Source organism: Rissa tridactyla, chromosome 8 (genome assembly GCF_028500815.1).
Source record: "Rissa tridactyla isolate bRisTri1 chromosome 8, bRisTri1.patW.cur.20221130, whole genome shotgun sequence".
NCBI lineage: Eukaryota > Metazoa > Chordata > Aves > Charadriiformes > Laridae > Rissa > Rissa tridactyla.
The window spans coordinates 53,408,891-53,434,446 of NC_071473.1; the positions used below are offsets into that span (position 1 = coordinate 53,408,891).

Consider the following 25,556-nt stretch of genomic DNA (forward strand, 5'->3'; position numbering starts at 1 on the left):
ACACTGTTGAGATGTTGTTCTCTCCGTTTCCAGCTGCCGTAACTCTTCATTTAAACACAAAGAGGCTGAACCGAGCTTTGGTGCGGGGGTGTGGATTTGAGCTGGCCGTTTATATGACAGGGATGCCGGCCCCCTTTTGAAGTAAGGGACTCAGTAATTAAAATATTAATTATTAATACAGCCGTAAAAGCCTTTTTCCTTCTTTTCCTCCCCTCTTTGCAGTGCACAGATGTCGTCAGGACATTCGGTGGCAGTGATGGGCATTGACTTCACGCTGCGATACTTCTACAAAGTTCTCATGGACCTGCTGCCAGTTTGTAACCAAGACGGGGGAAACAAAATAAGGTAAGCTGTTCCTCCTGGGCAAGAAATAGCTAAAGCCTTTTTTTTTGTTCCCTTTAACCAGGTGACCCAAGGTGCTTTCCAACTTAATTTATTCTAGGATTCTCTTACTTTCAATGTGTGTTCTCTGCTTTCCGCTAAAGTTTGTGCGTGTTCTTCTCATAAAGATCACGTGGACTTCTTTGTTATTCAAGATCAAACTGTCATCAGCTAAGTAAAGAGTCTGCAGGAATACGAAAACAGAAGATAACTGATTATTTGGTTTTTTGTTATATTTAGACTTCATTGAAATCCTGGGCAAAAAACCATTCTGTATTAAATGAACACCCTTCCCCTTCTCTTCTGTTTGTTTTCATTTTACATGTTTAGTTACTGTGAGCATGTAATCGTGATGTATTATCTCTTGTTATTTTAACTATGATTATTAAATTACACTTTGGTTATATTTTTCTCAGAAATACATAGCAAACACTAGTCAGAAGAAGTCTGATTATCTTAATTGTTCCTCTTCACCCTTTTTAAAAAAAATCATGGGGGGGGTCAGGGTTAGACTCTGGTTTGGATCTGGAGTAACTTGATAACAGGGTTTGGGCATTGTTGTTTCTTTCTTTGTTTTTAAACCTTATTTTGGAAGGGAAGTGGTTTTCTGTCATCCTCCCAGTTCTTTTCTGGTTTGGTTTGGGTATTTTTTTATATATTTTATGGTGTATAAAAAAAAATAATCAGGATTTCTGGTTTGGCATTCCTTCCCCCCTAATTAAAAACTATTAATAATCAAGGGGATCAGATGCTTGATTATTTTCTACATTCCCTAAATGAGGAATTTAAAGCATATTGTGAAGCGCTTTGTTAGAGCGTTCTCACGTAGGAGCTGGATCTAATGCCTGCAGCCCCTGCGTAAGTGCACACAGGTACTAAGGGACGACTGTTCCAACTTTCTGGCAGCCGTTTGGGGTTTTTTCAATGTCTCTCTCCTGAGCTTTTTCTCTCTGCAGTCATTCTGGGGTAAACACCAGCCTGTTCCCTATAGCGTCTTTCAGAGGAAAGAAAAAAAAGAGAGAATTCAACATCACAACATGAATTCCTAATGCAAAACCCAAACGGTTTGGGGCAGTAAAAAAAAAAAAATCCAACTAAAAGTTTTGCCTAAAGTGTACAGTCCCGTCTATTCTGTGATGATTGCTGTAAATCATATCCCTTCTCTCCCTCCGTGAGCCGATGTCGGTAGAGGTTTACGTGTCAGGCTGCCATGGGAATCGCGGGGTTTAAAGCCGCCCCAAGCGGCGCAGCTGCGGGGCCCGGGCAAAGCCCCGCGGGGCCGGGGGACGCGGCTGCCACCCCGCTGAGCTCTTCGGGAGCATTGAGTGGCCGCATTAACCTCCTCCCCTCTCCCTTCCACGGCCACCGATTCTCTTCAGCTTGGTGCAGGCTGTGGCGTCCCCCGGTGCTGCTGGCTCCTCCGCCTTCCCCAGCGCGGCTGTCTGCGGCTATGGAAACGGGAGATGCCGAAAAGAGTACGGATTAAAACCTCGCAGCACCCTGGTTTCTAGATAGGGGCACAGATGGAACATCACTGCCCTGAGATCACACGGGAAACTAATGGGAAGGGCTGAAAAGGGAGAGGAAAGGATGGGAAGGCTGAAAATGAAACAGGAGTGATTTATCTCCCCGTTAAAATTGAATTCTTAGGCAGGAGGTCATTAAACGAGAGTGTGAAATCTCTGTTTTAATTAGTAGCGTAGTAGATTAATAAACTGTTAAAGCTTTCCAAGTTCATTATGCTTAATTTATTTCTGGACCTTGCATGACCAGACAAGACAAGGCACTGATCAGCTTCCCTTTCTGTTTCTAAGCGGTTCCACGTTCAAGTTCTCTGTCTTCCAGGCTTGCTGGAACAGTAACGGAATGAAAAGCTTCAGGGAAATACCCGATATATTCTTCAGAGACATTTTCCAGTGGATTTGCTTAATGGCCATGTTATTTTAATAAATGGAAGCCTTTAAAAATTCTTCCTCTAGCTGTAAATTGCAGATCAGGTTTTATTTCGCCGCATTTCTCTAAAGCCCGAGGAGGTCTAATGGGGGGCTCTCCACGTTGTTTGTTGTGGGCAGGTGCTTCATCATGGAGGACAGAGGGTACCTTGTGGCACACCCAACCCTCATCGATCCCAAAGGACACGCACCGGTGGAGCAACAGCACATTACGCACAAGGTCTGGCTCCTTTTTTCTTGTTTTTCTTGGTTTTTCCTTTTCTGGTTCCCGCGGTGGTAAGGACTGTAGAGAAGCTGCTGGTTGTGTCTGATTTCAAAGGCGTAAAATCCTCTCTTTTTCACTTAAGGAGCCCCTGGTCGCAAATGACATTCTGAACCACCCAAACTTCGTCAAGAAAAACCTCTGCAACAGCTTCAGTGACAGAACTGTTCAGCGGTTTTATAAATTTAATACCAGCTTAGTGGTAAGTGTGTTTTTCTGTTTTATTTTGCTTTTGAATGTACTTTGGTTGGGTTGGGTTTCTTTTGGTGGAAAGGCAGATCCTTGCCAGGCTCAGCAGAGGAGGCTGGAAGCCAGCCTTCCCTGCGGATTGGCCTCCGTTCCCCCTCTCCAAACACAAACCCAGCGATCTGGCCTGCACAGACTGTGCTCGCGCAAGGAGTCACTTGACATAGGAGGGATTATGGATGTGAGCGCTGGCCAGCTGTGGTTGATGTCTGCAAAGTCTCATCCAGCATCGTGAAAATAAGTTCTCGGTCGTTGGGTGAGGACTTTCCGGCAGTAGTTGGGATTTTTTGCTTTGGGATCCTCTGACCTGTGGCTTCCAACTCTGACCAGTGTCGCTGCTACACGGGTAGCCAAGGTCTCTAATAACTTATCTTTTAGGTAGGTGACCAAATAAATGCATTTACTGGTGCAACTGGCATGAGCATTCGCAGAGTATCATTTGTCAGACTGCAGTATTTGGAGATGTGAGTGCTCCGCGGTCGCCGCAGGGCCTGTGTGAGCTTCCTCTTGTGCCAAGAGGTCTAAGCCAGGGACTGTTGGCTCTCGCCGCGCCATGAATGCCGATCGCAGCGCCGCAGATCCACCCTTGACAAGATCCCGGCAGAATCATTCAAAAGGTGTTAGGCTCTGTGGGAGAAGCTGCTCTTTAGATAATACTTTTCAATTATTACTGGGAGGAGAAGGTGGGAAATGAGTGTCAGAAATATTTGGAAGTCCTGTCAGAATACGTCGATTTATGTCAGGTAGGCTTAAACATTTTCCCCACGCTTGAAATGCAAAATTGAAAATGTATCGCTGTAAAGGAAATTGTATAGGACAGAGCAAAAACTTAAGCTTGTGGCATGCAAATAGGAATCAGGAATGAGTCTGGCTACCAAATAGATCACAGCTGTACAGTGCTGCCCTGTATTTTTTTATGGTACATGTGCCAGGAAGTTTTCAACAAGTCGTGGTGGTGCCTCCCCGTCAGAGCGGAGCCTCTTTGCGAAGGTCACCCACGACGGGGACAGCGGGGACGGGTCGGGGAGCGATGCAAAGGAGCGAAATGCAGCCTGCTGCGGGCAGGATATCGGGCTCAACGCCGCTGACACATCTCGTAATGTTTACAAGCTAAGCGTACTTTTTTCCACCTTCAGCAAAGTCTTTCCAGCCAGTAGTAGCTTGGAGGCAAAACTCAACAGGTTGATGAAGAATTTTATACGCCTTTTATTTGTGGTGGTGGCTCTCCCATGCTCTGTAGGCTTCCTTGGATGGGGGAGAATCTTCAGCTCCCTAAAACAACGCGTTTCTTGTTGCTATTTGTTTTTTCCCTAGGGGGATCTGACAAACCTGGTGCATGGCAGCCACTGCTCCAAGTACAGGCTGACGAGAATCCCGGGCACCAACGCCTTCGTGGGAATCGTCAACGAGACCTGCGATTCCCTTGCGTTCTGTGCCTGCAGCATGGTGGACAGGCTCTGCCTCAACTGCCACAGGTGAGCGGGGGGTCGGGAATGAAGGGGCTGGGCCCGGCGTTCACTTCCTCCTGCCTTCTTCATTCAAGGTTTATAAAACCACGTTTATTTTATAAGCTAAACGAAAACATGCAGTGCAAAACTGAAGTGAAAACAACATAGTTACTTCACCTATGCTATTTGCAAGAGGCATGGTGACTTAGCAGACCTCTAATCTTTTGCTATATTTTTAGTGTATTAAATAACAGGGTAGTTTGTGCTTGACACGTTTGGGTAGATAATGTTAAAAGACCACAATAGATTCCGTTCTTAGGGGCAGTTGTCGGTGGATTATGCCCTTTGTTCTGGCGTATTGATACCCATGGTTTTATGTGGATTGATGTAGTTTTTCACTGAGGGGATCCCGGTGCTTGCAGATTTTGCTTACACCACCATCGTTATGTAGGATCCTTGCATCTAGATCGGAGATTTGTCCAAGGGTTGTCTCCTTTTTAAATCTCAGGGGTTGGGTAAGAGATCCGAGAGGCTCCGTTACTACATTGTCCTCAGTCCCAGAGCAGAACAGAGCAATCCCTGTGCTCCTGGGGGAAGGAGAAAGGTTACGGAAGAGCCTTTTCCGTGGCAAACTGCTGTTACGGAGCTGCGCTGCGGGGCTAAAATCACCGTGCCGTGTCTGATGCGTTTTCTCTGTTTTCTGCCCCTGCAGAATGGAACAGAACGAATGCGAGTGCCCCTGTGAGTGCCCTCTGGAGGTAAATGAATGCACCGGGAACCTCACCAACGCCGAAAGCAGGTGAGAACCAGCCTCCTCTAGTGGAACAGCGTGGGACAGAAGTTAACAAAATTAATTTTTTATGCTACCTTAGAGGTGATACAGGATAGCATAGACAGGATTTTTAGTATAATTAAGCAGGTGATACGTAATAGGTAAAACCGATCACAGAATCACAGTATGGTCAGGGTTGGAAGGGACCCTTGGAGATCCTCCAGTCTGGCCCCTCTCCCAAAGCAGGATCACCCAGAGCAGGTGGCACAGGAACGCGTCCAGGCGGGTTTGGGATGTCTCCAGAGAAGGAGACCCCACACCCTCTCTGGGCAGCCTGTGCCAGGGCTCTGCCACCCTCAAAGGAAAGAAGCTTTTCCTCATGTTCAGATGGAATTTCCCGTGTTCCAGTTTGTGCCCGTTGCCCCTTGTCCTGTCCCCAGGCACCACTGAGAAGAGTCTGGCCCCATCCTCTTGCCCCTGGCCTTTGGATATTGCTGAGCATCGATGAGGTCCCCTCTCAGCCTGCTCTTTTCCAGCGGAACAGCCCCAGGGCTCAGCCTTTCCTCAGCACAGAGGTGCTCAGTCCCTCGCTCGGGACGTTTCTCAGTGATTGTGCTTTGACTGCTTTTATAATACAAGGCTTTCCTTTTTGCCCTGATATAGGAATCCAAGTTGTGAAGTTCATCAGGAGCCAATGACTTTCACAGCAATCGATCCGAGCCTCCAGGACGCTCTGCCGCAGTGTATCAACACCCAGTGCAACCAGAGAACAGAGAGCGGGTAAAGTGGCGTCCTCCGTCCCTCAAAATATACTGTGTTCCTGAAATAATTAAGTGAAAATAGCTCTTCCTTACATATTTCAAGGAAAAAAAAGAAGCGTGATACCAGAATGAGGTATTACAGCACACGCCAATGCTGACATTATGCTGCTGTGCAGAAAGAGAAGAGCTCAGTATTCCCGTTTGAGTCACGTTACACCATTAATAGCAAACAAACGGCTTCCCTGTTGCACTTTGTGACTCTGGGAACTGAGGGTTGTGCAAGTGGAGGATTTGCTGCTGAAAGGAGAATGAATTCTTCCTCTTAGCAAAATGGATAGTGCTGCTGTGTTTGTCTGCCTTCGGGAGGAAGGTGTGGTCCAAAGGGTTCGCAGAAAGCAGACAGTACGGTCGCGGTGGTGACTTCGGAGCACGTTAGGGATGGGAGCTGCCTGTCAGCTTCCAGTTCCCTGCTTCTCTCTTCTACTCCTGGCATTATGTAGAGGAGCTTCAGGGCTTATTTATTTTTTGCTAGTTATGAGCGGTCTCCAGGGAACTGAGACTGCTAGAACATATCGTGCTCTGACCAGACTTTCCAAATCCTTTCTTCCATCTTCCAAAGGATTGCAGAAAAAGGGTGGAACCGTAGTCAGACTTCACCGTGCTGAGAAATGTCTTATTGGAGCAGTTACAAGTAGGAAGTTCTCCCTTTGCTCAGGCTGAGTCATGGAGGCAAAACCCAAAGCAAACAGAGTTGGAAGATGCATGCTGAAGATGCAGCTTCCCTGTATAACTTCCCTTGTGGTACTTAAGCATTTCAATGAGAAGGGGGTTGTGGCCAAATGTTACATACACAAGGGCTTGTGGATGATTTTGGCTTCCCTCTGTCTCGCGATTCTAAAATGGACTGAGCTGTGCCAAACAAGAAGTGTTGAACTGGAAAGTAAACGTGGTCTTCTTTCATTTTTCATTTTCAGGGATTGCTTCGGTGTGTTGGACTGCGAGTGGTGCATGGTAGACAGCGACGGGAAGACCCATCTGGATAAGTCCTACTGTGCCCCTCAGAAGGAATGCTTCGGTGGCATTGTGGGAGCGAAGAGCCCCTACGTGGATGACTTGGGAGCAATAGGTAACTCTGCCTGTCTGTAGAGATGCTGCGTTTAGCTGTTTGTAGGCAATAACGTGCACTTTCGGTGCCAGACCATGCTTCCCATAATGCTTATCTCTTATGCTAGTGGTAAATTAGCAGAAATAGTGCACCAAGCAGCAAAGAAGTGGCATCAGGGCCGTTGTGGGTGTTACATTTTTGAAAATGTTGATGTGTAGCTGAGTGTAGCTGTACATTCCTGTCTTTAAGATGTACCCTCTCTGAATTTCTTCTCCTATTTAAAGTGTGCTGGCCTGCCTGTGCGCAGTTGAGCTCCTAGAAAGCCTTCAAGATCTTCTCCAGTCCTCAGAGATGTTGATCTAAACCTTTCTGCAGAGCATTTATGGATTTTTTTTTTTCCTCTGTTTTGTCCCTTTTGATTTAGGAGATGAGGTGATCACTCTGAACATGATCAAAAGCGCACCGGTCGGCCCAGTGGCTGGAGGCATTATGGGCTGCATTATGGTGCTTGTCCTAGCGGTATACGCGTATCGCCACCAGATACATCGGAGGAGTCACCAGCACATGTCACCTTTGGCTGCCCAGGGTGAGAGAGAAATAGTAGGGTGGGAATTTAAAATAAAACTCAAACCAAAAACAAAAGCCCAAAATAAAAAAACCAAACAAACAAAAACAAAAAAAGCCCACAAAACCAAACCAACCAACCAACCAAAAATAAAAATCCAAACCCTCTTTCCTTGGTTTTGTTTCAGTGCCCCATTTGTATTTCCCTTTTGCCAGCCCTTGTAAAAGCCAGGTTTCTGCAGGGGGCCTGTGTATTGCTGCCCTCTCCTGGGTGCAGCCAGACCTGCTGCCGCCCGAGGAGACTCTGCCCCAAAACCATAACGTGCAGTTCGTGTCAGGGAGCTGAAGTTACGCTTTTTCTTGAGCTAAACTGATGTAAGCCCAGCTTCACAGCTTCCTGGCCCTTGTCACAGCACACCGACCGCGGGTGTTTATTTCTGCATAAGAGTGGAGCTTTTGGGCCTATTAGAGTTCTCACGCCCTTTCTGCTTGGGCGGTCTGCGACACAGAATCATAGAATCTTCATGGTTGGAAGGGACCTTTGAGATCATCGAGTCCAACCATGCACACACACAAAAAAACCCCAAACCCCTACAATCTCTGCCACCAGAGCATGCCCTGAAGTGCCACATCCAGACGTTTCTTAAACACCTCTAGGGATGGTGACTCACCCCCCTCCCTGGGCAGGCTGTTCCAGGGCCTGACCACTCTTTCAGTAAAGTCATTCCTCCTAATATCTAACCTAAACCTCCCCTGCCGCAGCTTCAGCCCATTTCCTCTGGTCCTGTCATTATTCCCCTGGGAGAAGAGGCCAACACCCACCTCTCTCCACCCTCCTTTCAGGGAGTTGTAGAGGGCAATGAGGTCTCCCCTCAGCCTCCTCTTCTCCAAGCTAAACATGCCCAGGTCCCTCAGCCTCTCCTCACATGCCCTGGTCTCCAGACCCCTCACCAGCCTGGTCGCTCTCCTCTGGACACGCTCCAGCACCTCAATGTCCCTCTTGTACAGAGGGGCCCAGAACTGAACACAGCACTCGAGGTGAGGGCTCACCAGTGCCCAGTACAGAGGCACCATCACTTCCCTGCTCCTGCTGGCCACGCTGTTCCTGATACAAGCCAGAATGCTGTTGGCCTTCTTGGCCACCTGGGCACACTGCTGGCTCATGTTAAGCTGGCCGTCCACCAGCACCCCCGGTCCTTTTCTGCCGGGCAGCTTTCCAGCCACTCTGCCCCAAGCCTGTAGCGTTGCTTGGGGTTGTTGTGACCGAAATGCAGGACCCAGCACTTGGCCTTACTGAACCTCCTACAGTTGGCCTTGGCCCATGGATCCAGCCTGTCCAGGTCCCTCTGTAGAGCCTTCCTACCCTCAAGCAGATCAACACTCCCACCTGGTTTGGTGTCATCTGCAAGCTCACTGAGGGTGCATGTCTTTTGGCACTTGTGTTCCGTGTGACGTTCATGGAATATCTAGACATAGTTAGATAAAACCACTGAAGTCTGAGAGACAAAACTGTTTGGCGGAAGGGATATCGGTAGAAAGAGGTGAGAAGTGTGATCAGGGCTAATTACCTCTACATTTGATGACACCCTGGCTCTACTTTGAATCAGTTCGCTGTCTTCAAAATTTAAAGCCTGTTCCTTGCAGGGGGAGGTGGGGTGTATCGTATTCCTGAAATCCCTAGCCCTGTTTGTCTTGGGAAATGAGCACACCGAGCTCAGACCGCATTTTTTCACACCGTAGCGCAAAGTGCTTCCACGATACTACCGGGGTGACAGCCGTTAGTAAGATGATCCAAAATTTTTCTCTTAACAGTTGCATTTTTCTGTTTGTAATGGTGTGTAGAAATGTCAGTGCGTATGTCGAACCTGGAAAATGATAGGGACGAGAGAGACGATGACAGCCATGAAGACAGAGGAATCAGTAAGTATCAAATCACTTTGCGGTAAAAAAATCTTAGATTAGGAGTAAATGAGCTATTTGTTTTCTTAATATGCTAGAATTAAAAAATATGGGAGGAGACCCTGTGCTGATTAGCAGTAGGAAGTGACAGAACAACGTTTTGATTTAAACTGTAACTTCCAGTGCATCTTCAGTCTCCTGCTAAATATTACATTTTTTGCTTTTAGAAGACTAATCTTGATTATGTGTGGAGGGGGTCTGCCCCTTACGCACCCCCCCCCATCATAACCGCTTCCAGAAATAGCTCTGATCAGCCTAAAAATTGCGATCGTGTCAGTACGGGGTATGGAAAACTCCTACCTTTGTTCAGCCTTGGAAAGCAGAGGCCAAGCCTGGCACGTATGTTCAACAAATGTGGCAGTAAATCTTATTTGCATTGATTTGGGATGCCTGTTACTGCTTTGCTGTCCAGTAAAAATGGCACTTTGCGTTTGATAGTGCTGTACCGTAAGATGAGCCGGTGCACCTAAGCTCTGGGAGAGCTGCGGAGTCAGAGCAGATCCCTGTCTCTGGACCCTCGCTAAACCAGAACTAAAACAATGCCCAAGGTTTGAAACTGTGTCAGCACTCAAAGACTGAAAAACAAGCGTGTGTGGGTTTCATGGCTCGCATCTACTGCTTCTCCAGGGCCGTTTCAGTTTCATTGGGAGTCGGCTCCCAGTGCTGCCACAGGTTCTTCAGCATTGGCACTAATTCCCTAACTTCTATTAATCCCAGCGGATGAGGTGAATGAGTTTGACTGGATCTTGATCCCGTCCACATTTAAACACCATCTCTTTACTCCTACTCCTCTGTCGCTTGACAGTCGTCTTAAAAGTAGTAGCATTTGAGAAGAGTTAGACTGTAGAAAGCCTATTCCCCTGTGCTTGATTTGTCCCGCTGATATAATTCAGTAAAAGCACTTTCTTTAAAACGAGTTCTGTTTCTTTCTCCCTCCCAGTTAGTAACACTCGATTTATAGCAGCGGTAATCGAGCGGCACGCCCACAGCCCCGAACGCAGACGCCGGTACTGGGGGCGATCGGGAACGGAGAGCGACCACGGTAAGACCTTGAATCCCCGCCCTGGCCCCGGGTTAATGATTGCGGTTACTGGGTTTCCTTCAGAAGTCTGGCACGTTGCAGATAAGGCTGCCACAACCAAACCAAAAACCTTTGCTCCTTATTACCTCACAGCTGAGCGGTTTTGCCACCCTTCAGCAGACGATGCCGTCCAGCCAGGAGCTGGTTTCCTCGGAGGGGTGGTACAGCGGCAGCTGAAGGCCCTGCTCCCCCTGGCTGGCGGGGGGCTCTGCCAGCTTGGCTGCGGGGCCAGAATGCAGACAGAAACAGGACTACATTTACCGCACTCTTCTTCCATCGCCAACCCGAACAATCTAGATGCTCAGTTGGGATAACGGGCCTCTCCTACTTAATGAGCGAAAGGAAGTCCCTTGCAGTCGAGTCAGCATCTCGACTGCTCGTCTCTTCGCTGTGACGTGCACATCTTTCATAAAATTCTAGCAGCATGTGTGGGACACCTGCATTTCCTGGGGTAAAGCAAATACGGATTTAGAGACCCCGGAGTCAGGTGCCTCCTTAGCCTTTCTGTTGGACATTCAGTCCCTGCCATCGCCGCAGAGGACACCTTACGTCACCTTTAAGCAAATAATGAACATTACTGGGTACATGTATAGCAATGAGGGGTATTCAGCCGCGTGTGTTTGTCACACACACACATTTCAACCCTGTTTAGGTTCAGGGAATTTTGATCCGTCTCCCATCCCCTGGGACTGAGTCTTCTTAACTGTTGGAAGCTGGTAGAAGGGTGTCCCGCTGCTGACTCGTGAGGAGGCGTAACGTAAATGAAGAGAAGGGTTAGACAAGGCAGTCTGCCACAGATGTCAGCTCTAGCTGCGTGTCGTAGTGGCTGGGTATCTTACAGCAGATGGAGTCACTTATTAAGACAGTGGTTGCACTAATGGAATTGCTGAGGGCCAGGAAATCTGAAGGCCAAAGCCTTGGAACGTGGATGAACAGATGCCTGAGAGACAATCTTGCTCTAAGAGGAATTAGCCTGGATTTGGGGCCAGATTACCTGTGCTGAGGCACATTTGCTAGACTAATGCTCCTTTTGCTCCATTTCTTGTAGTCCGAGCAAATCCTTCCCATCGTTCCCGTCCCCGTGTCAGGGTTAGCAGGGGAACTGTCTACCTATTTCTGAAATGTGTGCTTCTATTTTTAGTTTCAGTAATTCCATCTTCTTCAAAGGGCTGCCCAGTCGTCTTCCCAATTCCTCTCTGCCAGCTAGAAACCATGACTCAGACCATGGGAAATGAGCCCCAGCTGTGGATACTTACCCTGATATTTTTAACACACTTCTTTTAGGCATCTCAAGCTGAAAACCCGACCGAGATGCTCGGAGAAGCACCAGTGGGTTTCCAGCTCTTAGCCAAAGTTTTCCGAGATGGATTATTTTTCTAATTAAAGCAAGATCTTTTTCCTTTTAAATTTTGTTTGTGTGTTTGCATTTAGAGATACTGAGGTGGTTTTGTTTGAGCGGTAACAGCTGGTTTCAGTGGTAAATCCAAATCTCATAGTAACTACTAGCACCTGCTTCAAAAGAGAGGGACAGAAGGTCTCCCAGGGAGCTGTTACGAGGCAGCGTCCTCACTGAGAAAGCAGGATCTTGTCCAGCAAGGGTTAGCCGTTAGCTGCCTTTCCAGTGACATAATTTCCTTAGGATATCCCAGAGAATGCAATGGCTCATTACTCCGATAGTCGGCTGCTCTGTTGTTTTTTCAACTTCTCAGACTGCAGGAGCAGATATTTTGGCCAAAGGAGTTGATTGCACGATGGGCACGTGCGCAGCTGGACGGGTCAGTACCATTTGGCTTAATGGACCTGCTGCATGAAACGCTTCCAGGTGGATTCAGTCCATTTCTTTAACTCTATGGAAAGCTCACCGACATTAAAAACATACGTTTGGGGTTTGTAAATAGGCCTTCACAGGTGAAAAGTGCTCTTTTCCTCTTAAAAAGAGAATACTGTGATTACACAAGATGATGTGAGAAGTTTTGCTGCTTCCAGATACAACAGCTTTCTTTCCTAGGAAAGATGTAGTTTGATAGGACTAGAGGTAAGGGGCGCGGATCCCACCTATTTCTTGTCTGTCCGTAAAAATCCAAGTAATATCTTTAAAGATACCACTGCCCCAAAAAATTCTGTTAGGTTTTGTTTTTCAAATCAGCGCGAGCAATTCTGCCATACCAAACTGTTGAAGGCGTGATTGGTTTCTACCGTTTGGGGTGGCACAGACCATACGTTTATAAACAAAGCTGGTGACAGAGAAAGGGATCCATTATGAACCTACAGGAGAGGATGGGTTTGTTTGGGGTTTTTTTTCTTTTCTCTTAATTAATTGTTTTATTCTTTATAAAGCACTGGCTGTGTCTGATTCCCTGAAGGGTGCAGCAGTCGGCACCGTGGCAGATTGACCTTTTAGTCTTGCTTTTAATTCTTGGTCCTTCTGATTCCTTTTCTAGGCTACAGCACTATGAGTCCTCAGGAAGACAGCGAAAACCCTCCATGCAATAACGACCCGTTGTCGGCTGGTGTCGATGTGGGAAACCACGATGAAGACTTGGACCTGGACACGCCGCCGCAAACAGCTGCCCTCTTGAGTCACAAGTTCCACCACTACCGGTTGCACCACCCGACGCTCCACCACAGCCACCACTTACAGGCTGCAGTCACGGTACACACTGTGGATGCCGAGTGCTAATGAACAACGGCACCGGGAACGTAACTTGTGAACGATGATCCGTGCAGCAACGGGCAGCTCGGCTTCTGTGCTTTTCACCAGGAACGATTTAACTCACTTCCTGAGTAAACTGTGAGGCAGAAAAGCTTTACGTTTTTATAAATGTAAGGCCGGCTCTGAAATGGAAGGGAAGCGTGCTTGATGAATGGACCTGCCATAACATTGAAGAAAATGGAGCGGGAGGCACGTTAGACCTCCAGAAACGGGGACGCGAGTTTATACAGCAGCTGGAGCTTTGGAAGCCCTGTTATGCTGAGCCAAGAGGAGAGAGCGAGCTTAAAAGAGCCAGCGATGATTTGGTTTCCTTAACTGGAAGAGCAGAAATCTGTGCGGCCGAAGGCTAAACAAGTGCCAGATAGAGGCGGGGGGGGGAAAGGCTGGTGGTTTCTCCGCAGTTTGTTTCGCGCGTACAAAGTTCACTGCTCCGACAATGGCTGTCTGGAACCTGGGACAATGCATCTCAAGATTTTTAAGTAAAGGATTATTTTTCTACTATTTATTGAACTCGAAACTTCGGGGGGAGGGAGGGGAGAAAACATGTTAGCAATTCTCAACGACTGCCACATATCTTCTGTGATGGTGAAGTGGTTCTTGCGAGGAAGACATCTGGTTCTTATTAGCTGATACTCATCCACTGCCCCACTCTGCAAAAGGGAAAATGAAGAAGTCGTTTCTGACGTGTTTACAGTATGAATGCTTTCTTTTCCACAATTGTTTTCTGTAAATATTAGAACCTGATTTATATGACAGTATTTTCTTCCTATTTGCAGAGGAAAAATCCTGTACTCCATTACTAAAATTCTGAGAATTCTGCCCATAAACTTCTCTGTCTTTACCTCTTCGGTCATCCTTAAAGGTTTCCTGTGTGGAAGTAATAAAGAATTTATTTAGCATTAGTTGCCAGATAATTCCCAATGAAATCTGTGCCATTCTTCCGTTCCCTTAGGACGCTGTCGAGATCAGAAGTAGGGATAAACCAGTGTTTTGTAAAACTTGGGTTACTGTGGAAGGTCTTTCCGAAATCATGATTTGAAGCTGCTGCTGTTTGTCTGGAATTTAACATTGTTGGTAATTCAAACGAAGATTAATCAGTCTGTCTACAACACAGAGCATCGTAATTATAAATTAGTTTTAAATCACAGCGTTGTATTTTAGATTCACGTTTTGTGATTACAATGATATAAAACCATTCTTGCACTGTGCATTATGATAAACATCCATTTATGTGTAGGTTTTTTTAAAAATCACGTGTTTTAATTAATATGGTACTTAATACTGTATTATGTAAAAAAATTGGTTCTTAAACAGTACGGTAAAATAACTATATGTGTGATATCAGGATACCCCTTTATACTATGTATAAAACTAAAATCTCTAGTGAAATAAACTGTATATAAAGTATAGTTCTGTGGATAACGGGCGAGATTGAAATTATTCTGTCTCAGTTTCCTTTAATTTTCTGTCTGAGTAAGTGTTATAACGGGAGTGAAACATTTGGCCAGGTTCCTCTTGCTTTTACGAACTTGAAAGATCTAAACTTTACATATGAATGACGGTATTGACGTATGTTTAAAAGCTTTTTTTTTTTTTTTTCCTTTGTTAGCCTGTTGGTCATTATTTGGGAAATGAACATTTCTGGAAGTGCTCAGCCATTGCGCGGACTCACCAAAGCCGATCATTTGGGTTTTTTCTTCCGCGCTACTGAAAACTGGGTTGCGCTGGATTTGCCGTTCTGCGGTGGTGGGTGGGAATGGCGGGGGGTTTGCTGACCAGGCACCTGCAGAAATGGATCAGGCACTGCTTTATGTTCTCAGAGGGCCTTGTAACGGGTCGTGAGTCAATCTGTAGACCCAACTTGCTAGAATTTCTAATTTTGAATCCAAAATAACGCTGAGTTTGGGGCAATGGACAAACTGGCTGTTTTGTCAGGTTTGCCTCTCGAAGAAAAGGCGTTATCTTAATGTTACAGATCAAAGAACAACGTATCCAGCCAGGAAGCAGAGTTTTTAAGCACGAAGGGAAAATAGCTTTCAGTGTGGACAAGTGTTCAACTATATGTAAGTGTTAATAACGGTTTGTGCGAAACATCAAACAAGATGCTTTGTTCATTTCCTAGACCTACAGAACTCCAAAAGGTGTTCTCACTAAAATTCCGAGGTAAATCCGATTTGAAGTTCTAGCCAGGACTTTATTTGGTCAGATCTGGGGATGTAACGTAGATGCTGGAATTCAGCCAGAAGCTGTTGCCACGGGACAAAAGCGTCGCTGGAAGCCACCGACTTGTAAAGCGGAATTTAAATTGTATTTTGCCCATCCGTGTACATATGAAGGAATCTCGGTGCAGCAGAGGTTCTTGAACTTGAGTATTTGCTCCCCAGCAGTAGTTTTTTATGTCAAGCAACGTTAGAATAGTTTCCTCGCATATAAAATAATATAAACAGAAATAAAGAAGAGCGCAGCTTTGGCTTGAGCCGCGCGTGCCTGCCTGCTCTGCTGCTGACCTTACTTTACACCAGGTAAGGCTATGGAGCACATCATTAAGTCCAGCTTTAATTAAACTGCAGTGTTAATGAATGTATACATACCTGTGTTTAACCCACACTGGCGTATTCTGTAGTATTTTATAGCGGGAGAAGTAACTTTTGTTCAAAATGTATCAGAAAGTAATAGGAATAAGCACATACCTTGTGCAATGCAATGATATTAATTACTTTCTTGAGTACAGTGGTGTTTCAGTGGAGAGATTTATTTATTGTTCTTAGAAACTGCTGGCAGCGTTCTCTGTTGCAGCCCCGCCAGAAATGCCTGGGTTACGCTTCTCTCTGAACAGCTGTCAAAAAGTCGCAGCGATCAAACTCCCTCGCCTTTACCTTTAAAAGCTTTTTACCTTTACGGGTTTTTGCAGAGCTGCACCTCGCTGCTGCTTCATCCCTTCTGTTCCAGGACATACAAACCGTTCTTGCTTCCTGGGGCCCGGACAGCCTTGCTTATACTTGAAGTAATGAGAAGACCCAAAGCTCTTGCAATTAAGGAATAATTACGGGAAAAAACACAGATAGGGAGGTGTGCCAAGTCACAGCTTCAGATGCTGCCAGCGAACCTTGTCCCAGCAGGAATAACTAACGCTGGGAAAGATCCTGTTGCTCATTTAAAACGAAACCTCATAAATACAGCAGGGAACCTGGATGTAGTTGTGGATTCTAGGAAGCCGCAGGACAGCTCTTCCGTTTTTATTGCAGGTGTTGCTGCCACGGCCTTCCCTCCCCGTGATTATTTTACCGTGTTGACGGAGGAGCAGTTAGCTGCCTGGGATGGACTCCTACCCCGATCCGCCTTACCTGTAACTGCGAGACTTTACGGCCATCAATTTTCCACTTGTTTCATTTCTGAAACTTAGTTACATTAATTTCCTGTAGGTTTTCTTTCTTTCTTTCTTCCCAAACAAGTTCTGAAAGGAAAACGAGTGTTGCCTTTGGTTTGTGTTCACTAACGTTAAATTGACTCAATGCTTTCAGTATTTGAGAAGTGTGAAGTGTATTGATTTTTCCTGTATGTAACAAGCAGGTTCTCCATCCAAGTAACCCAGCTGGCCAGAGGGAGAGGCATGTTCACATGTTCAGAATATATTGCTTGAAAACTAATTGAGATGTTTTTTTAATTTGTTTATATTACTGCCTTGATACAAAATGCGATTTGGAAAGAAGAGTATGTTACAGTTTGCCCATGAGCGTTTTATAAGGCCACTTAAGCCACGAAATACTATCTTTACCTTTGCCCTTGGCAATGAGAGAGAAGAGAGATGAGAATTCGGGCGCCGTTCACGTGTGCAGCGGTGGATGTGACTGTAACAGGTCAAAATGAGGTCTCGAGCTTTCAGGGGGTTTGTTCGGTAAAGTGACCCAGAAACGGTGTTGAGGATAGAAAGTAGATTTGTCAGAGTACAAACGGTGGTAGTAAACTGGCAGCAAATATGGAAAAGGGGGAAAAAATAGGATGCAGAAGACCTGGATCAAGTTAAGAGGGTGCAGGTAATCCAAACGGCTGGATGCAAGTGCAAAGATTAATTTGCAGCGTTCCTAGCTCTTAGCTACCCATTTCATTTGTTTTTAAAAGAGAATCCCAGCTATGGCTGGGATTTTCAAAGGAGCCTGCACTACGCTTCCAGTGATGTTTGGAATATTAATTCCTACAGCAGTTACTTTGGTAACTGTTGAGTTGTTTTGCTGTACGATTCCCCCTTTGCCATGGTCTCCAACTATGAAAAACTAATCTTAAGTGCCGTAAAGTATTCCGTATTACTTATTTGCAACGCTTCTACGTGATGAGAGGTAATTATTTTCTCTACTTTATGTGCTCTGAACTGAGTCACAGAAGGACCTTGGCCTAGAGAAGGGCTTGCGTTTCTGAAGCCAAGGCTACGGTGGAATTTAGAGACTGGAGTCCAAGAGTGCAGCCCTCCGGCCCCTGCCTCGTTAGTCAAGTGCCAAACATAACTGCTGTGTGCGCCAGCGCAGGCGCAGAAACGCCGCCGGCTTTATCTCCTTAAAGAGCCTGACGCTTCCCTCCCTCTGCACATCTATCGCCTGCTTTGGGTGGCGATTTTGAGGCTGGGATAGGCAGACCCTCTGCCTGGGAACCCGACGGAGCCTGAACTGGCAGAGCTTCGGAGCGTGTCTAACGCTGTGTGCAAACAGCTTCCAAAGTGAGTTACTGACTTTGCCTGCACTCGAACACGCGCTTACAGGTTGTCTGCTGCCTTGCAGGGAAAGGCTTAATCCCTTCTACCCCTCTTCTGCAAACTTCAGTGAGATTCTCAGTAAACAGTTGATCAATAACATATTAAGGGAAAATAAACATCCAAAGTAAAAGAAGAGTTTCCATCAAATAATCAGATCTACTCGGTTTAACCAAGACTTCCGTTAAATGCAACACAATTCTATGCCCATCAGAAAGCGGCGGTCGGTAGCAGTTAGCAATAGCGACGGCCTGAGCAGAAGAGAAGCACGAATTTGATGGCAGAGGCGGAACGTGTATTAGATCTGGAAGTTTCACCTTCAGCTCCAAGATGAATCATAATGGCCGCCTCTAAATGCCGTGGAAACCTTCACTGCTGTTATCCCTGGGCTGGTTTCGTTAGCGGCAGCGGTAGATGGTACTGCTCTCAGAAGCCAGGAGCCAGCAGGAACAATTATGTTTTGTTCTATTTTATTCTACATTTTTCTAGCTGACACTGGCAAAACCACCAGCTTCTTGGAGCACTGCCTGAACAAGTGCTCTCCACTGTTATTGCCACTAATGGAACAAAACCAGCGATAGCAAGAAAGGGAAACTTGACCAAAAAGCATAGTGCAGGAACCTTCTACCCACCCTCCGCCTGGCAGGGAAGGGTGGAGGCACGAGTACAACCACAGCTCCACGGGGCGAGGGAACGACCCCGGGCTCCCAGAGTGGCGAGACAGCACCTTTTACAAGCAGAACGCCCGCATCAAAAAATGCGCAGAAAGAGGTGGAGCCCCACCAACCTTCTTGGGCAACTGGCCGTCTCTCCTCTTTGAACCCAGGCGCCATCTCACCAGTTGAACAATGGGCCAGCCTTGGGTTAGATTGCCAAGTATTTCCAGTTTGGTCAACGCTGATGGATATTTCCAGTTTTAAAACTCTTGCCCTGCACCTAGAGGTAATGAAATCAGACAGCCGCTCTGAGATGGGTTGGCACGGAGAACTGCAGGAAACCGGGAACTTGGTCAAATAGTTTTAGTATACTTATTTTCAGTTTTCCAACTTTCTGAGGCTTCAACAATTAATTTCCTCCCACTATCAATTCTCTTGGCAGCGGGTATGCAAATCACATGCAATTGGGAGAGATTAAAGGTTGAGTAATTGAACTACGTGATCTAATTCCTGCAAAATAATAATAACCTTTTTAAGTGTGTTTATTTCCATTGCAGCTTAACTGAGGAAATCTCTATAAACGACTCAAAATGTGTTACTGCTGTGGCCTCAGCCACAGAACCTGGATAACAGGAAGGGGATGGGGTTTTTTTTATCCCATGAAAACAGAATGAACATGTAGAAGTCAGACACTTCACTAAGTGTGTTTATAGCAAAAAGTCATGTTGCGTGGCAGTTTCTATAGAAACCTTTTTTATAACTGAATGTCAGAACATTTGAAAGTCTCATAAATTTTTTAAGAACGCATTGGGAAAGTTTAGCTTGCACTACATCCTTTGTGCCAGCTTTCCATATTTAACAAGTTAGAGCATTTTAAAGGACAAAATAGTGGGGGTGGGGGTGTTTCAAACCCCAGCCTCTGCTGGCAGGGATAAATCACCGACTGCTTTATCATATCAAACCAAATCGCTGGTAAGGTGCCTGGTCGCTCCCAGTACGTACTAACTATTCAGTTAATTACCTCAAAGATTTTCTTCAAGTTTATAATTAGCCAGACCTGTAGGGGCTGTAAATCAGGTAGTAAGGGAGATGTATCCATTTACCCTGGTGAATGCTTTAACTCAACATTATGATTTCACTATTATTTGATGGGAAATGATTTCACAATTTCCCGGGAACTATCAGTGTCACTTTCCAGTTCCTAGAAAACAGGCCCTTATAGAAAACGCGAGGCAGGCAGAATGATTTGAAACTGCAATTCGCAGCACATGAACAGGCTGGCCAATAAAACCACTCTGCGTAGGAATGTGGGGTTGTACCTGCTTTTGCTAGAAACCCAAGGAAGACTTTTTTTTTTTTTTTTTTTAAAATACTGAAATTGCCAAAATGTACTTTCAGCCAAGAAGTTATTACTAAATTTGAAGTTGACTCTGAATGAGGAAAAATAAAGCCCGTGCAGGGAAGAACGGTCAGTTAAGGCAGGAAGGGTATTGTTTTAGGAGAAAGTATTGCCGAGGTTCCCCCGTGAATATATTGGCCTTTAGAACCATTTATTGAAGAGGACTGTACATATAATAGTTGTTTGATCTTATTTGCTTTTATTCTCAGTTATTACTCAAGAAGCTGGATTTGTTTTGTGGTGGTTTGTTTTGAGATTTACTCTTTTTTTTTTTTTTTTTTTTTTTGCTGCCTTTAAATATAACCCTCGCAGGGATTTGCTAATGATATGCATTAGTCAACAAAGGTTATAAATTCTACTGCAAAGACCACAATTCCCAAAATAGACCATTACATTGTGTTTCAGTGTAATGATTTCCTCAGAATAGTTACTCGCTTTATAAGTTATAGCTCTTACCTCTTTTATCTTTTTACACTTTATTTGCAGACCCCTGTGTTCCAGAATGGAAACTGAGGCGCAGTCGCTAAGCAGCCTGTTACTGAGGTAATCCATCATTCCTAACGCATTTAGGAGCGGAGTTACACCACGTTTAATAGCTATCAGGTTCCACTTAAAAAGAAAATGTTCAGCTGTGAGCAAAGTCACTTGACGTGTTTCTGTGTCTGGATGGAAGAATGTTTCAGGAGTAAAGAAACATCCCATTTTTGGTCCTAAACAGCAGTACCTGACATATTCCAGTCAATGTGAGCTACGTTCAGTACAAATATGGCTCCTGCAAAGGAATACGAGCAAAGTGAATCTGAGTGTTAATTGAATGAAGCGTGTGGCTGTCGTGGTCTCTGCAACAATCTGTTGCCCATCTGGCATCTCTTCGACAAGATGGGCACTGCTGGGATGTGACTGGATGGACCTGAAGCCCGATCCTGTATTACTGCAATTCCTAAGCGCTTGGAGAAGGAAACGTTGATCAAAATATCTCTGGTATTAAAACGAGCTTAGGAGATAGTTGGGAGGATTCACCGTGACACAGTACTTGTCTCAACAAAATTGCAGTCTAGCCTTGCTGAGGTATCCTAAGGGTTAATTACTGAAGAAGGCTGAGACTATGCTGTAGCGGCAGCGAGGGGTTACGAAGCTTTTGCTTCACCAGAATCCAGAAGGTGTCAGTTGCTCGCTGTGCTGCTCTGGGTTGGTGATTTGATATGAAATTCCATTGGTTTCTCAATGATCCCCACTGTTACTGCGCTATAGACTGTTACACTGAGGATGTCGGATGTATTTAAACCTGTTAGAAAAATGGTGAAAGGAACTTCTGTTGGCACCTTGGTATATTTTGGAGGCAACTTGCATTTGTGAGATAAATGACTGAGCACCTAGATGCTCATCACTGAACTAATTACAGGTGTTGACAACTGAACCTACGTATTTTGGTTCCAAATTTTCAGTTTCCTAATGAAACAAAAGGAGCAGCTAGAGCTTGAGACAGGGGGCATAATATAGACTACACAGAATGTTGTCGTTTGCACTTTGTTCACAGGAAGTGGTGCCAGCAATCAGGGATTTTTATGGAAGCTTTGAATTTGCAGCAACTGATGGATTCCACACCCTCACTGCAGGAAACATACCAATCACATCACTTCAGAAATTGTTTAGATTTCTCTTTCATATAAGAAATCACTTACCTAAAGAGCTCACAGATACATTCCTAGTGTCTCGTATACCTGGGAACATCAGATGGGTCTTTGAGATCCAGCAGATGTTCTAAATCTTGGCTTTTATTTTATCTGCACAAATCTGAACTTGTTTGTACTTTTGAACGTGGACATTTGTGCCTGAGTGCATCTTTAATTCCGAAAGAATTTTTGTAACACAATTCTCTTTTAACACTCTCAACCCATAAAAATGAAAAACAAAATATATGGCTCGTATTACTTCAAAGCTGCAGAAGCATGAGTAAATTAATCTCCAGCTTAGAAGAGCTACAAAAGCAACCGCTGCGGATGGGTACATTACTCTTAATTAACAGGGAATTTAGTGAACTAAATTAAATTACCGCAAGTGGCTTCTCTGTATAATAGCATCAAGTCAGCAGTGCAACCAAAGTTACGCTTACAGGTCACAACACTTTTCTGCTATTTTTAAATAGCGCTTTTTGCTTTTGCAGCAGTTTCGCAACATAATGAAAGTGCATTAGAAAACTAAAGACTGTTTAAGAGTGCAAAGCATAAATGTGTAGGGCTTTGTTTTGAAAGCAACATAAAGTGAGTAACAGTATGCTCATACAAACGTGTGCGTGCAATGTCTGCATATAGGAGGATGGTCTGTAGTCAACAAGATGAAATTCTTCAAGGAAAATTCATAAATACATATATGCACGGGCTCACTGGCCTCTCCCCCTCCTGGGCACGGCTGGCTGGGGACTGTTACCACTTGCATTTCATCTTGAGTTGCGCCATCTCAGCATCTTCCTGAAGACGTTTCCCGCTCCTGCAGACGCAGCAGCACAGAGGTTTGTGAGAGGGTTCCCTACCCTGTGTCAGGTCTCCCAGCATGGGCTAGCGAGGACTGTTCAGGCTTACACAGTTCTATTTTCACTGTTACAAAGCAGTTAGTTAGCAGGTACAAAAACCACAGCCGAGAGCAGTAATGGCTGACCTGAGGGAGTGCTGGCCAAAACCAGCAGAGAGGATGGTAACCGGTGCTACCAGCCTGGGGTTTTGGTTCTTCTGGCAGAAACTGTATGGCATTCTTCAGAACTCCTGAAGGCAGAAGATTAACTTGTCAAATGAGAGAACTGCACACCTAATGCGTCGATATGTTTGTGAACTGTTGGCTTGCACAACCTCTGTACTGTATTAACGTGCTCACTGATGCTCTGGGAGGGCTCCAAAGGGCTCTAGTGTTTTACTTATCAGTGCCTAATTTTGATTGTTCTTTTACTTAAAATGGTATTTTAATTCTCCAGGTACCTGCTTGAGGGTGTACTGTAGTTTAAAACAGGACGACATTTGGGTTGAAGAGGGAATATTTCCGTGGGTCAGGTCAGTTATTGGTGCTGTTGCTTGTTTGGCTGATTTTGGTTGTCGAATGAGGTGACGCGTGGCCTACCTCCCTGTTCGTTTTCACGGACCGTCTCCATGGACAACGGCAGTATCTTTGATCTTTCCTGCTCTCTTCCCGCAGCACTTTGTAGTTGCCTTTTAGTGCAGTCAGTTCCTTCATTTACCTGGGCAATGTGAACGCTGGGCAGAAAAAAAAGCTGAGTAGTTTTAGCTATAAAATGCAATCTTTTAAATATGCATGTCAAGTAAAAAAAAAATGCTTACATTTCTCTGGAAGTATTTACAACTAATACTGCAGTAGTTTTATTTTTTGCCATTAATGTCAAGCTATTCATTTCCGAACTATTTCTTTTAGCAATGCACTTTAACTCTTAATGACTTTCATTCAGATACACTTACAGCCTACAAGAAAACCCAAAAAAAACGCGGGCAGCTTTTGAGAAGGTAATTGCTATAGGTAGGATTAATTATCAGTAACACACAGGTGAACCAAAGCATCCACCTTCAAACTGGAAAAATTAATGGTATAATTAATTACTCTGCTTTCACTACTTTATTAGTTTCACTTAACTGCATGTTTTAGCATATCCATAATTTCTACTGTAATAGCTTAATCTGGCAATTATTTCTGAGGAGGTCGTTACGTGTTTCAGTATTCCTAGCAGAGCAATCTTTCCAATGGTCCCAGCATAATTTACCTCATATAATCCATGATACGATTCAGATATCTATGAGGAGACAGTATTTAGTTATCCCTACTTCAATTTCATAGCTTGAACTGAACACCAGTTTGTAAACACTCACTAGCATGCTTTCCACTCACATTATTTTTTTTTTATCTTTACCATGGATAATTTTATAGGTAGCAGGATTAATAATCTGTAAATCTAGGCATAAGAAGCCTTATACCTCATAGCTTGTGCTGGAAGAGGTATTTCATAGCTTTAAAATGCAAATCTTCATCTGAAATTTGAAAAAACCCAGCATGTATACACTTCTTTTTCAGTTACATTTCTCAAAGTATGGTGACCTGTGAAAATCTTGTTTTTCTAAGAATATGAAATTTTATTTAGATCAGATCTCACGCTAATTAATGTGTTATACTTGTTGCTCCTGTTTCTTGGTGTAAGTATGAAGGGTAAGCTAATATTGTTTGGGACAGGCTGAATGTGGCTGTTCTCAAATTCTCCCATGACAAATACACAAACCATTTACTCATGTCCTTCACACCTCTGATTTCCAAAAATTCATACTGAAGGAGGAGGGACATTACCTGCTTAAAAATATTAGGGAAAAGGAAGCCCTTGAACAGCCCTGACAATTTTTTTTTTAATAATACACCAAGAAGAACAAAAAGTACTTTGATTATTGTTTGCTCAGTAGTTTTTAAATTAAATTTAGAAGTAATGAAGGTCCAAGATTCTTTGTAGTCTTAACTTGCCAGCTTTGGTTTGGACCAAAGCAATTTCTAAAAACACTATTGTTGTTTGGTGTTTTCTTTGTGTAACTGGTAATCCTGTCTCTAAAATGGCTCTTTAAACCTAGTCAAGAATTATCATTGTCCTGGTTTGAGGAATTAGATTTTCTTGATAAGAACTTATTCGCATATACCCAGTTTAACTTAAACTGTGCTTCCAATTTCCTTTTAGAGACTACTATTTTTCAGGTTTGGATTCTCTTTTGCATGTTCTTCGCGGTCGGCCTCGTATCTAAAAATGGATGCAAATATTTAAATTATTCTTCATTCATTTATAGCAATGATGACAACGCTAAGAGCTAAATTTACTGTGTTGTAAATGACACTGCAAGTAACTATGCTTAAGGAGAAATGAACTTTCCAAGAGAATAACCTATTTTAAAGGAAGAGCTAAGAGAGTGAAACATTTTTATGGAGGGAGGCTTTATAGCAGGGGAAATTTCTTTTACAGTGGCCCCCAGAAATACTCCTTCCCGTTCTTCTCGTGACAGCAGCAAGCCCTCTCCTGCCCGTCCACCATTACGTGGTGCTTTGCCACAAGAGGGTGGCTTTTGCTGCAAGTGCAGCACCCAGGCATTGATTTACCCATTTGGATGCTTTGTAATTTCTCTGGTATGTTTCTGATGAAGCGTAAAACTAGAATGAGATCATCTTGGGCCTTCCTGCCTGCTAGCCTCTGATGGAACATTTGGGTTCACTCCAGATCGGCTTTATTTTGTTGTCGCTCTGCATTTCAGTCTCTCTGGGTGGAATCATACCTAAGGAAGCTACCGACAGTGGGACTTTGGGGAAGTGACGCCTTCTGGGGGCGCCGGGCCTCATCGTGCCCCAGGGAGGGAGATGGTGTCCCAGCCCTAGCCTCCTGGAGGCACCTCCATCGCGATGGTTCTTGAGGTGATTTCCCTCGTAACGGAGCCACAACCTCTCTCCTCAAGAGTGCTCAAGTCCGTCCCTTACATCTGACTCGAGATACGTTA

The 25,556-nt window shown here is 44.8% G+C and overlaps 1 protein-coding gene across 1 annotated transcript in view; it reads left to right on the plus strand.

Annotated features, from left to right (window-relative positions):
• CACHD1 (cache domain containing 1) overlaps window positions 1-14,766 on the plus strand; it is a 117,296-nt gene extending 102,530 nt beyond the window's left edge. Inside the window, exons 18-28 of the mRNA XM_054212023.1 lie at window positions 223-345; window positions 2,454-2,553; window positions 2,681-2,797; window positions 4,156-4,316; window positions 5,002-5,088; window positions 5,725-5,841; window positions 6,797-6,948; window positions 7,352-7,513; window positions 9,334-9,411; window positions 10,391-10,492; window positions 12,973-14,766. Of these exons, the coding sequence (XP_054067998.1) occupies window positions 223-345; window positions 2,454-2,553; window positions 2,681-2,797; window positions 4,156-4,316; window positions 5,002-5,088; window positions 5,725-5,841; window positions 6,797-6,948; window positions 7,352-7,513; window positions 9,334-9,411; window positions 10,391-10,492; window positions 12,973-13,211 (1,438 nt within the window). The 3' untranslated portion in view covers window positions 13,212-14,766. The remainder of the gene's footprint in view (window positions 1-222; window positions 346-2,453; window positions 2,554-2,680; window positions 2,798-4,155; window positions 4,317-5,001; window positions 5,089-5,724; window positions 5,842-6,796; window positions 6,949-7,351; window positions 7,514-9,333; window positions 9,412-10,390; window positions 10,493-12,972) is intronic.
• Window positions 14,767-25,556: the final 10,790 nt, after the last annotated feature.